Source organism: Chamaea fasciata, unplaced genomic scaffold (assembly GCF_029207755.1).
Source record: "Chamaea fasciata isolate MVZ Bird 193981 ecotype frontalis unplaced genomic scaffold, bChaFas1.0.hap1 SCAF_6, whole genome shotgun sequence".
Taxonomy (NCBI): Eukaryota; Metazoa; Chordata; class Aves; order Passeriformes; family Sylviidae; genus Chamaea; species Chamaea fasciata.
This window is the reverse complement of record NW_027094091.1, coordinates 13,947,349-13,960,427: the sequence shown is the minus strand read 5'-3', so window position 1 is coordinate 13,960,427 and position 13,079 is coordinate 13,947,349. Positions and strand designations below refer to the sequence as shown.

Genomic DNA, 13,079 nt, shown 5'->3' with positions numbered 1-13,079 from the left:
TACATGTGTTAAGATGACCTGCTTTTACACTGTAAGTTTTGCAGTTTTATTTTGGGAATGCTGTATACAAAAGTTTATTAGAAAATGGTTACTGGTCTAGTTGCATGTTTCAGTGGTTGATCACTACAGCAATAACGCTGGTTTCTGAGCACAGCCAGCACTTTTTCCAGCTGCTTTATAGTGATATCTTGAAGCTTAAAATGTAATCTATATGGGTAAGCCACAAAAGCCACTATATATTAAAGCAGACTCTGACAGTAAATCAAATTGAACAGCTGGCAACACTACTAAAGTCATAAACTTATTTATTAAAAAAACTAAACAGAAGAATTATATTAAAAAGAGAGGAATATATTCTACAGACCAGTGGATATAGCTTAAAACCTGGAAAGTGCTGCAGATTAAGGGCCCAATTTATGAACATCTGTTCTGGCAGTTTTTGTGAGATTCTCATGTTCTTTACAATAAAAGTGTGAAACATGTTTTTCCCCCCATACTAATCATGCTTTTCTGCAGTTCATAAAACTTGCATTGAGCCTTATGCAACTGGGCCTGTCTGCTTTACACACTTGCAGAGTAATTACTATTCATGAAAGAGTACTATAGCAACATCACAATCCCACCATATACACTTACCCTCACTTGTTCCAAGCAGTCTTATTGCCTTCAAAAGCACTGAAACAAGCCTTCAGTTTCCGTCATATTTTTAAGCTTAGAGCATGGCAACGAACTAATAATGGAAGCAGGACACTAGAGAGCAATATGGACAGAAAAATATCTTGTACATTGTTTCTCTAAAGTTGAAGCATACTTACAGATGCACTGTTTTGGTCTTTCAGAGTCACCAAAACAACTGTTAACTCCCCTTTTTTCTTATTTTTGAAATAAATGATCATAGATTATTTTAATTATGATGTTTGCAGGGAACAGTACCCTACTCTTTTTGTCATATTGACATATTATTGGGGATAAGCTTTAAGATCTGGTCTGCTTTGAGAGGGAACTGAAAAACCATACGTTTAAAACTGATTGTTTAGTTCCATTGTCAGTAGTACTGTTTGGCTTTTGACATCAGTGTGACCAAGATTGCTTTCAGAGATTTTAGGCACAAGCCTTGTTTCATAATCAGACTTGGTCTGCACAGCACAGATCATAATGTTTTGTTCTCTACCTCTTGTTCATGTTCAAATTTCAGACTGAACTAGAGCAGATAATTTTGAAATGCCATCAGTTTTTCTCTAAAGCAGCACAGACTGCTAACATCCTAAGCCCTGCTGCCATTAGTAAACCAAGTTCAGTTCTTGACAAAGTCTGTGATTAGGAAACCAACGTGTAGACGGAATACTGAGCAACCCTGCAATAAAACCATTTTCCTTGTCCTCAGCAGATTATATTGCTTTATTGATGGAAATACTTTTCATTTGAATGCTTTCTTTTAATTTGAATTTGATTACTTTCACTGTGTTATACCTTATTTATTACATCACAAAACCACATGCTTTTGTAGTTGTTTAATCTGAGGAGAACACTTCCAGCTAAGAATTCTCAGGACAGGAAAATTTCTGTGTACCTTTTGGGAGCTACCTTCTCATACATTTAGGTTCATAATAACTGACAGTAGGGAAAAGAAAGGATTTCTGATATTCTATGGACAATGAAATGTCTTGTAGTAGCAAGGCATTTTCTGTTTCTGAGCCATCCATTTTGGAGCTTTTTATAGCGTGGGTGAATCTCTGTCACGTTGGTAGCATGTATCCATTTCTGAAGTTGCTTGGCTAATTTTTTCTCCAGCTCACTTGTGGAATATTAAGAAACTGTATATTTCAGCAAAATGTATATTGGTCATTGATAGTTCTTTCTACCTTTCCATTGAGTGATACTCTGATAATTAGTTTATTTGTAGTGCTGAGGACGGTATTATTAGGAAATAAAACAAAAAGTGACTTATATTCATTTCACAGTTCTGGAAATAAAGTTTCTTTTCTTCTCTGTCTAATACAAAACATGTGAATTGGTGCACTCTGAATAATTTTATCTGCAAGTCGTGTACAGTGTAATAATGTCAGTTCTTAAAGCATGGGTTTTTTTTTATAGGAGAGTCAGAAACATTAATGCTAGATTTGCTATATCATTGTGTTTACCTGTGGTGAATTGTTATTTTCTGCTTTTGAATAGTTGAAGTGCACAAATGTAATTTATATGCACCTGCATTGAGTGTTTCACCTGTGGCTGGAGTTTCATTTGCCTGACTTGATTTGTGCCTGAACTAACCGAACAGAAATCAAAGCTTCTTATCATCAAAGACAATATCCCAGAAGATACTGTCCCAGGGGAAACCCAGGAAGGGATCCAGGTTGCAATATTTTTTATTTGACCTGACTAGAATGTTCTGGATTTCTGGTTTTGATTAGCTCAGATTTTCATATTTATAGTAAGCTTATTGTATGCGGGGGACAAGGGAGGCAAAAAAAATGACTACATCACTGTAAGTTTCCATCTGCCTCTCCCTGTTAGGCTCTGCTATTCATGCTGGATTACTTGTTTCTCCCACTTTTTCGTCTTCTTCATGCTCTTTAGGCCTTGTCCCTTGTGCTTGGTGCAAAGGGAATGTTCTTAATGTTGTTGGTTTTCTTTTCATCTATAGATGACCTGGAAGTGTTGCTTCATCAGCCCGATATGCCAGGGTTCCTCTCCTCTCTCCTCTCTCTCTCCTCTCTCCTCTCTCCTCTCTATAAACTTGATGGATGAACTACTAAATTCTTTTGGTTTAAGTAGTAGCGCTACCAGTGTACTGAAGAAGATTTCTTTTGGAGCTGTTACAGTCTACAGGGTACATAATCCACATGAATTAATGTGGCATTTCCTTCATAACCCTATGAATTTTCTGCCTGAGAGCTGCTTTTATGTTTTTTGTAAGAAGTTTCGTGGAATAGACCTTTAAATATGTGTTGATATCCAGAATTGTTATATTGTCATCGTGTGCTTTTATACTTAACATGTACAAGTAGAAATAAGCTGTGGCATTTTTATTCTTTCTGTGGGTTTTTTTGTTAGAATTTAGTATTTATTGCTGTGTATGAAGTAATTAGGCCAAGAGGGCAGAATTTTTGTGAGTATGCTGGTGCTTAAAAATGTGGACTGCTGTCTGGTGGGGTTTTCAAATGGGCTTAAACCATTGTGTAGTTGCCCAGTAGTTGCTTCGGTTCTTTAAAAAGTGCCCCTAGGAATGCCTGCTTTCATCTTTCAGTCTCTCAGTACCATTGCAAATGTAACTCTAAATGTTTAATGCATCCAAGAAGATATCTAAGTGCAGGGCAAATTCAGTTCTGCTGATAACCAAAACAGTAAATATATGGTAGTATTAATGAGCTAGTTCTGACTTGAGTGTCTGAGTTTTCTGCGTTTCTAAATGAATTTGTGAATAACATTGGAACCTGTGAAACCACTTTATTCTGGAATTAATTTTAGGATTGGTCTGAGGGAAAAGCATAGTAGACATCACAATTCTGTTGTATTTTCAAAATACAATTTAGTTTAATTTTGGAAAATGTTTCTGAAGAAACAGAGTTAACTTCTCTTTAGCTAATAAAACACTTGAGCGTGGTGTGCACTTAGTGTAGGGAAACTTATTTTGTGTGTTTACTCTACCTCACTTCTTGTTCTGGAATTCTTTTCCCTAGCATCAGCACAGCTGCATCATCCATTTCCATAGTCCTTTTAACCTCCGCTTTTAATTAAAAAAAAATTAAATCAGATGCTGTTTAAAGCTTCCCATTTAGTTTTGGGAAAATAAAAGTTCACATCTAGCTTAGATGTGTGTGAACAGCTGTTAAAAGCCACAAGCAAAACGATACTTATAAAAGTGGTGGGGGAAATTTTAAGAGCAAGCTGCCAGTTTGACTGTACTTTTCAATAGGTCTTCACTCTCAGCCAAATGGTTTTAACAATAATTTTCTTTGAAAAAAACCTTTTTTATAGAACCAGCAGCTCAAGCAGTTAGACCAGTGGTAATGGGAGGCAAGTTGCCATTTCTCTTTAACTTTTTATGAAATTTTTCTTTGAATCTGAGGAAATTGCTCATTAGAGAGGTTGGAGGGGCTGATGTCCACCCATGCCCACCCACATGTAAGTACATCTGTCCCTGTTTGATTCTAATGAGGGATCTTGTTCATTGAAATTCCCAGGTTCCAAGACTAAACATAATACTTCCCTTGTGCCATATTTTGCAGGCATTATAGTCCTGCTCATGATTTAAGTATTTTGAGGTAATCATAGGATTTCTCTTTTTTAGTCCAGGTTACTAAATCTGATTAAAATCAGTTGAACAGAAACAGGCAGGGAGTTTATCAGATGCTGAATATTTAAAAGAAAGAGTCACGATTTAGACTATTCCTTGTTCAATCCACCATCTGAAAGAAAAAACTAAAAGCAATTCCTTCAAGAACATCTTGTCTTTACTGATATTGGGGATGGTGGAGCTAGAGTGTAAAATGCTCTGTGACCTAATATCCATGTATACACATGTCTGGAATTTGTTTGAGCAGGTTTTTTTGATCCTGTCCTGGCTGGTCTATTCCAGAAACGATATGTGGTCGCTGCAAGGCCTTCCCAGATGTCTGGGGGCACTCAGAGCAGGGGTGACTTGTCCCACCAGGTTACTCTGGGGTGTGGCCATACTGAGTTCACTTGGTTCATGCTTACTGTGTCAGTGCTTGTTCAGAGTATGCATCTGGATGTGGAAGCATGTCAGGTAGATGGCTGTAGTCATTGAATGTTTTGTGTGGCTGCAGAGATGATACTGAAGTTTCTTCAAAGCTGCATTTTTTTTCTTTTTTTTTTTAATTGAGGTTGTTGGAGTGTCTGTTGGCTTTTAATCTTAGCAGATTACAGCCTGTCTTAACTGGTGCCATCATTGCTCTTGGTATTTGTTGCATTGCTGTGTTGGGGTTTCTACACTTGTGGAAATACCTTCAGTATCCACTTTTGCTCCCAACAGTGTGGCCTCTGGTGTGCAGCTAAATATCTCATGTTCAAAGGTTTGGTGTGGCATTCATTTTGCACATTTGTCTGTGCAAAGATGAGTTGGGTTGCAATGTAAATTCTTTTAAAGTTACTTGGTGATTTTTTTCTCCTTATATGTCTGAGTGTGTTGTGACTTCATAATATTAGAAAGCAGGAACCCAAAAAGCTTTTTTATCACTTCCAGTTTGTTGGATGTCTCATTTTTATGTTTCATTTGAATTCCCTACAAATTTCCTACTGTCACTTCTGAAATGAAAGGAAAAACAAGTAGGACAAGCAAAATGCCAAGTGCGTAATTTCCTTCTAACACAATGTGTATCCCTGGTGCCAAACTGCAAAGCTCTGGTAAGACTGGGATTAGAATTTTGGATATGAATCTCAGAATTATCTTCAAGAACTGAGGAAAATTTAGGTGATCCCAGTGTACACAGGAGAGCAATTATGACCAGAGGAATGAAAAAGCTTTTATATGCGGCATGACAAAATAGATTGAGTTTCCTAGAAGTCAGAAAAAGACAAACAGGTGTATAAAACCATGAAAAGAGGGTAGAGGACAATTACATGGCATCTTTTCAATACAAACCTGAGGAAATCTCATGCCTTTTTATTAAGCAGCAAGCTTAAAATAAACAGATTAAATTACTTTTTCGCATTGTGAACAACGAAATTGTGGAAGTCCTATTCGTTGTGGAAGCCAGAAGTGCGCATGGCTTCAGAAAGGAACCACAGAGACTTGTGAAGGGCTGGCCCACCAGTGGCTATGAATCATTTCAGCTGTATTCCTGGCAGACTAGAGATGGAGTGTCAGGCTGAGGAACTCAGGCTGCCTCAAAGTGGGGTGTATATCAAGGAGTGATCACTATGGTTGTACTGTTTCTTATTTTCCTGCCTCAGTACCTGCTGCTGAATTTTCTTTAAGGGAAGTTGCTGGCATGGACTATGCCAGACCTTCAACTACCAGATTAAAAAAAAAACAAACAGCAACAACAAAAAAACCCCCCCAAATTCACTCTCTCAAGCTGTTACAGCTACTTCTCCCCAACTCCGAGCTCAAAACATCCCTCTAGGACAGTAAACAAAACACCTCCGCACATCCTTGCAGTTTTGACCTCAATGCCTTCCGTTGTGTAGCTATATTTATGTGTTATTACTTTGTAGCTGGTTGGTTGGAACAGTGCAGGTGAGAGAACGTGGTCTCGATTCTGGTGGTTGCTCCACAGTCTTATTTATTTTTCAATACAGTTGTCTTTGGTAAAGTAATTAAGAAGTCTGGGGGACAAAGAGAAGTACTGAGTACTCAGTAGACCCTGGTGATTAATTTTAGGCTTTCTTTCTTTATAGTATCTGCTCTTAACCAGTTCAACTGTGTGAATCTCACAGACTCTTCTGAAAACCCTGTTTCTTACCTAGACTATGTTAAAGACATTTGTGATACTGAAAAGTTCTAAGAATCTAATGTGTTGTTTGATATTATTAAAACTTATTATTAATATGTTTTAAATGGAATTTTGATGTTGACATAAATTTGTCAAAGAGTGGTCAGTGATGGCCTAATCAAATGTTTAACCATTAATCAAAAAAGTTTCTTTACTATACTAATTTGGAACACTTCACTCACGGAAATTGTGCCTGTGGAAACTCTTAATGTATGTTAGAAGAGGAGGATTATTCTAAGTCACAAATTAGGTCATCAGCAGGACTGTGCTAAAATTTTAGCAGATAATATCTTGGAGTTATTTACAAGGGACTTGTTAACTTCTTGACGCAAATTCTCCTTTTCCAAACCTAGCAAAGGAAGTACTACTGATCCTTGAAGACTCCAAACTATAAAAAATAGATTGGGTTTGTTTCACTGTTTGAGGTCATGACTGGCCAAATAGTCTGGGAAAATACACTTTCAGCAACTAAGTTTTGCTTTAAGTCAGGTGTAGCTGTTTTCTTTAAGTTAACAAAAATGGAATGATGCAGGAACTGTTAAAATCACCTTTGGTTTTAGGAAGTTTTAGAAAATAAGAGTTAAACAGTTTACAAAAAGAAGTTTCAGCTGAATCCTAACTTACTTACTTACTTAATATTTTCAAAACTAAATGAATCCTGACAAAAACTTATGAGAGTGCATACATGTGTTCAAATTTAGCTGTTCTCATTGATGTGTTTCCCACAACACAGCCTGGTCTGAGGTGGGTGGTTTCATTTGACTTCAGCCACCTTTGCTTTTGTCATCAGTAGTTGTGGTAGCACAGCACGGAGTGAGTTCTGTTCACTAATCCAGCCTCAAATGAAGAGAACAAAGAGGAGTTCTTTGAATGAACGTGTGGGTTCCTTTTCTTCTGTAGTGGTGCTATCACACACGAGAAGCTTTGGAAGTGCTCAGCCAGTAGCCCAGGAAAAGCCAAGACCATCCCTTTGATTTGCAATTATGGTAGCTTAAGCTACTAAAGAAATGATAATTTTTCTAACTGATTTCAGGCCTGGCTCTTCTGCAGAACCATCTACTTTCTTTTTGGTGTGAGGTTGGTTTGGTTAATTTTTTTTTTTTCCTGTTTGTGTGTGAGAGAGAAGCAAAAAGAGGGAATTGGATTGCTTTGCTTAGGCAGATGGTTGGGTTAACTCTGAGAAGAATATGGGCCCTGATTTGTAACAAATTGTGTATAAAGTCCTTTTCTTATTCCCATGGTTCCTTTATGCATTATATAGCTTTTAAAGTCTTGGACAAGGTTGTTAATGATTTTTGTTCAGTGCCTTATAGCTAGCCTGATGACTTGGTTCCTTCTGCTCATCTGAGACTGGTTAATACAGTAAAGTTGCAATATTAGTATAATCCGTCTCAGTGTGTCCACTATTTGATGTTTTAAATTTGTTTGGGAAAAGGCTTTTGTAGCTTTTCCTCAATATCTGAGTCAATAATAGCTTTCTGTTAAGCTAATGAAGTTCTGGACCACATGTTCACGTCATGATAGAAATTTATGTCAAGGAGAAATGAGCTATATGCTCACTCTTCTTGGAGGTAAGAACATTTTTTCAAGACAATGCTGAACCAACTGATGTATTGATTAAAACTCAGGTGGGGTTTTTTTTGCCTGGATGACTAGATTGTGATAATGAAATATGTGAATTGGCAAATGCGTAAGAGGTTTGTACTGTTCCATTTCTACTGTCTGCTCTGAAATCATCATATTGCTAAGAGTAAATAGTTTGAATTCAGTTCTTTTTAGTCTTTGAGATGCTGTGGCTCAGTTTAAGAATTAGGCGATAAATTTACTATCATGGATCTGAATGTGCTTGGGTTTAATTTCTCCTTTTGTAGTTAATTGAAGTATGTTATATTTATTTACTAAGCAGCCTCACTTTTTTTCTTGTAAAAAGTCATTTAATATAAAGTTCAGTTGCACTATTAATTTTTTAACTGCCAGTTGAAATCAGTTTGGCTTAGTAATAATTAGTTATGAAAGCTTCCAAATGGAAGAAAAACTGGGCTGCTGTTAAACAGGATTTGATACACATGGAACAGTTAAGCAGTAATAAATTGCCTAGTAACTGAGTAATTTCTCTCAGATATGTGCCAATCTTGTCTCTACATTGAAAAATTTTGGAAGAAGAATTGATGTTTGAAATTGCTTAATGCTGGAGGTTTATTGTAATAACAGTAATACTGACTTGGCCTGATCTTTGTACATTTAAGGCTTGCTTTTATATCCCAGTGAATGATTTCACGTTCATTTATAATTTTTGTTGTGGGAGAGTTCCCAGAGGGGTATGTAGGAGAGGCACTGTCTCCAACTCCTTATTACATCTGCTGGAGCCACAAAGAAATCAGGCATGGAAGGGCCCTGGAGTTGACCTGGGTTGGCTCTGGTAGGGACAAGTAATTCAGACTATTGGATAAAAGCATCACATTGGAGAGGACAGCCAAACATACCTTTTGGCCTGAAGTCAACAGGAAGCATACCTGTGGAAAGAGACTGTGTAGGTGAATGCAGCAGTAGCCATCAAGATGGGTCAAGCTGGCGTGAGGAATTGTTATTTATTTGGTAAATGCTTTTTATAGAAGTAAGTTTGATATTAATAGTTCATTTCCATGGCTTCATGAAATATATTACTCTGAGATATGTTCCTATGCATTATTTGGAAAACATTGTTTTAGGAACTGCTAGGTAAGGATAAGACTTTTTGCTTGATGTTTTAACATGTCCAGATTTACTATTTTTTTGGGAGAAAGTACTTGTCCAACTGTACTTAGTCTGGAAGGGCTGTATAATGTTTGAATTATAGGCAGAACTGGAAATCGGTTCCAAGATTTTGTGGGCGTTTGGTTGGGGGAGGGCAGATGGAATTAGTTTTGATTTCTGTCTATAGCTACAGACTTCATCTCATATCTTAGTAAATAGATATCTATAATTTTCATATTATTTAATAATATGAAAAAATTAGTTTTTCATATGCAGTAATGAGACTGTTTTAACTTGCCAGCCCTTTTCAGTGCTGAGAAGGAATTCAGTCCTCGCAAGCTCAAGGAGGCTGCAGTTCCACAATTGGTTGGCCTTGTGGTGAAGCCCGTTTGCAGCCTGAAGTTACCAGCACTGCTTCACGGGAAATCGGATCTGAGACTTGATCTGGGTTAAACAGAGCAGTCAAAAAGAAATGGCTATTTTTAACATGGATCAGCTCACTGAGCTTCATAAGCTCACAGGAGTTGCATGGCCTCCTAAATAGGTGAGGGAAGAGTAGTTACACTGTGGCATGAAGGTGGGGATGAAGAGCCAGGAGTGGGACAGGTGAGACTCCCCAAACTTTGGTGCTGGGATCAGTAGTCTTGAAACCGTGACTGCAGAAGGAGACAGATGTGAGTGACTGAAGGCAGGATGTAAGAAATGTTGTGTAAGTTTTCATAAAGATCCCAAGACCCTGAGTTTATGAAATTATACTGAGCTTTATATTTTATGCCTGTCAATCCTGTAAATCTTCATGAGTTTTAGAATGATATAATTTAGTAGTCCTCTTAATACTTAACTGATGATGACTGTACCTTGTCCTGGTATTGATAAATTCAGTGATGATGTAGTAGAAACATGAAAATTAGAGAAAATATTTGAAAGAGATGAAGAAAAGCTGATCTACCCATGGCTTGTGGATATATCAGACTAGCACCATCTTCTGAATGTTTAGTACATTGCAACTTCATGTCTTCAATAAAGCACTAAGGAACACTTAAACTAATTTTCATTCAACTTAGAATTTCAGAAATTGCATTACTATAATATCTTTTTTTACACTCTCTTGACCTTAAGCAATTTTAAATTCAACCGAAACAATAATATCTCTATTTAGATTAGTAGAAAATAGGCTTTCTGTTTTTTACCCCTTTTTAACCTCTGTCCTAAAGCATATCTTTAATAATATAGGGAGGAAATTTATTTTTGAAAAAAGCCTTTGGGCCCAGCAGTTTGTCACTAGTAGCTCAGCTAAGCTCAATCTAAGCATTTTTTTTCCTAACTTCCATTAATCCTGATAAAAATAGTTGAATGTTGAATCAGAGAAGAGTTCTTTTTTTTTCCTGTCAGCAAGTCTTGTTTTAAAGTGCTGGGGCAGTCACTGAAATTCATTACAATGAACTTTGAAAACTACTGTCAAACCCAGTAATGTCTAATGTAAAGAGAAATGTGATTTCTGAAGTTAGTCACATAGAAATTATTTTGTCCGTAGTAGTGCAAATGAACATTTAAAAAATATATTGCAGTGTTAAAAATTCTCTTAAAAGATTATGAATCAAATATTTCTGTGTTGCTTATATGTTGCTTTATAAAGGGTAGTCTTACACTGGTGAGTGAAAATCTTCATTCTAAGTGGTATAATGTTTTTCTTGTTGGTATTGCTAAAATGTTGGCGATTAGAAAATGATCTCTTTCTCGGAACTTGATTTTTTCTATGTGTGTGCTTAATTACTGTGTTTATGAAGGATGCTGGATCCAAAAAGTGAAATGCCATATCTATTACTTACAGAAAATTTTAAGAATTTGAGAAGAAATGCTGCAACTAGAGTTTCAGAGATACAAAAGAATTATTACATATTTTCATGCTCTACTGTATTTAAATTATGGTTCTTCATTAACAGAACTTCTGTTTCTCAGAGATGGTCACACTAATGCTCTTGCTGTATATATATTTATAATGAAATTATAAATTAAATTTCCTTAAACATATGCTTACCTAATGCCAGTGTTTTAGTGTGCCTGTGGGGACTGGAATTTATCTACATGGTGCTGGGCATTGGGGATTATGGTTTGTGTGAACACAGCTTATTTTTCTTTGCTTTGCTTTCTCAGCATCATTCAATAAACATTTTCAGCTGTGTTCCCGTCTTGTGCTGGTCACCATGCCTGTGCTGTGATTTTTATGACTGAACTAATATAGCAAGAAAAATTCATCTGGGGTGTGTTCTCCTGTCCTAGGCTTTTTCTCATTTCTCCTTGTCTCTAGGAAATAGCTACTCATAGGGATGTTTGAGTCTAGATTAACACCTTTAACTAAACTTAATAACTTAAATTTCTCATTGGCACAAAGATTAGGAAGCGTGAACACAAGTGTAAAAGAAGATGAAAGATAATTTAGTGCACCAAGCAGTAAACTGATGGTTCAGTGTTATTTCCTGTGATCTTAGCAAGGCATTAATTTATCTTTTCATATGTTTTTCATTTTCCATTTGTAAAAACAAGAATGGTATTACTGGGAAGCAAATTAGTCAGCAAATGATGTATTACTAATTGTAAAACTTTTGTAAATTGGCACCAGGGCCATCTAAGAATCTGACAGACTGGATAAAAAGCAACAGTGAACAACCTGTCTTCTCTCTAGGAGAAGCTTGTAATCTTAGGATATGTTTTTGTGTGAAAAGTAAAAACTAATTAACCAGAGGTGTGAAATTAGAGAACATTAAAGTCTTATGAGATTATACTTTTGAGGGAGTAGCATTAGTTTGCTGAAGCCAGGCTGTTCGTTCTCCATACCAGAATGCACAAAAGTGTTTCATGTTCTTTCATTCACAGCCCCACTTCATTTTTTAAGCTTACCCTAAGGACGTTTTTGTTTAGGTCTGTACACTGCAGTAAACAGAGATAAGTCATGAAATCATCTGCACAGAGGTGTGTGCACCATGCATAAACTCCTTGTGCCTCGATTAATGCCTTCGGAGTTCAGTGTCTGCTGCCTCCATAGATCTTCAGTGTACTTAGCCACTTGAGTTTCAGGGTGGGGAGAAGACAGCAAATAATGCTTTTCATCCACCTCTCTTGCTTTCTATGGCCTTACAATACCCTTTCAAAAAGAAAAAGAAAGAGTAGTTCCAGTTATGTTTTAATCCTAAAATAAGGTGGCTCAAATCTGTATTAGTTTAATAATAAAATCTTTTCTGGATGCTTGTTTCCAAAAATGTTGGCATTAGGGGTAGGGATAAGTGGTACAGGTACCCAACACAAGGGATCAGATTCCAGCTGTAGTCTTAGTCTGTTCAGTCAAATGAGAAATGGTTGCAAGAATTTCTGCCAAGGATTTATTAAAAATGAAAATGGGAAATGTCTAGTTGGGAAAAAAAAATACTCTTTTTTTCGCTTTAACTGTCTCTTCAAGCTGTGTAAGCCAGTCATCTGTCATCCTAGTTTTGAAAAGAAACTTAGGTGTTTTGTTCTTTCCCTTTATAAGAAATTTTACTTTTGTATGAAAAAATGCATGCTGTTTGTATTTGCAAAGGTTAACATCATCTTAAAAACGACCTGCCATCTACCAGACATTAAACATGCTTGTTATTAGGCAAGAATCCTGTCCTGTGTCCTCTTTAGTTAGCTGCACTTGGTCTGCTGAGACCAAGATGGAGATGGAGGCATTTACTTCTAGCTGGTCTTCGTGTTTTCTGTTGAAACCTATTTTAAATCTTGCAGGTGTTAACCTCATTAACCTAAGATGCTCAAGAACCACTGTGTTTTAGAGCTTTAGCAGAAGTGCTGTAATTGTTTATTGTTTAACAGTATTTGAAAGTCTCATTTAATATGGGATATTTTTTGTAA

General features: G+C 36.6%; 1 protein-coding gene across 6 annotated transcripts in view; it reads left to right on the top strand.

The window, feature by feature from the left end:
• RAB28 (RAB28, member RAS oncogene family) overlaps nucleotides 1–13,079 on the top strand; it is a 62,801-nt gene that overhangs the window by 31,404 nt on the left and 18,318 nt on the right. The window contains exon 5 of one of the 6 annotated variants that reach the window (XM_066185472.1): nucleotides 9,493–11,289. The exons of the other annotated variants lie outside the window; for them this stretch is intronic. Within the exon in view, the coding sequence (XP_066041569.1) occupies nucleotides 9,493–9,644 (152 nt within the window). The 3' untranslated portion in view covers nucleotides 9,645–11,289. Of the gene's footprint in view, nucleotides 1–9,492; nucleotides 11,290–13,079 lie in introns of those variants that run through there. 6 annotated transcript variants of the gene reach the window in all.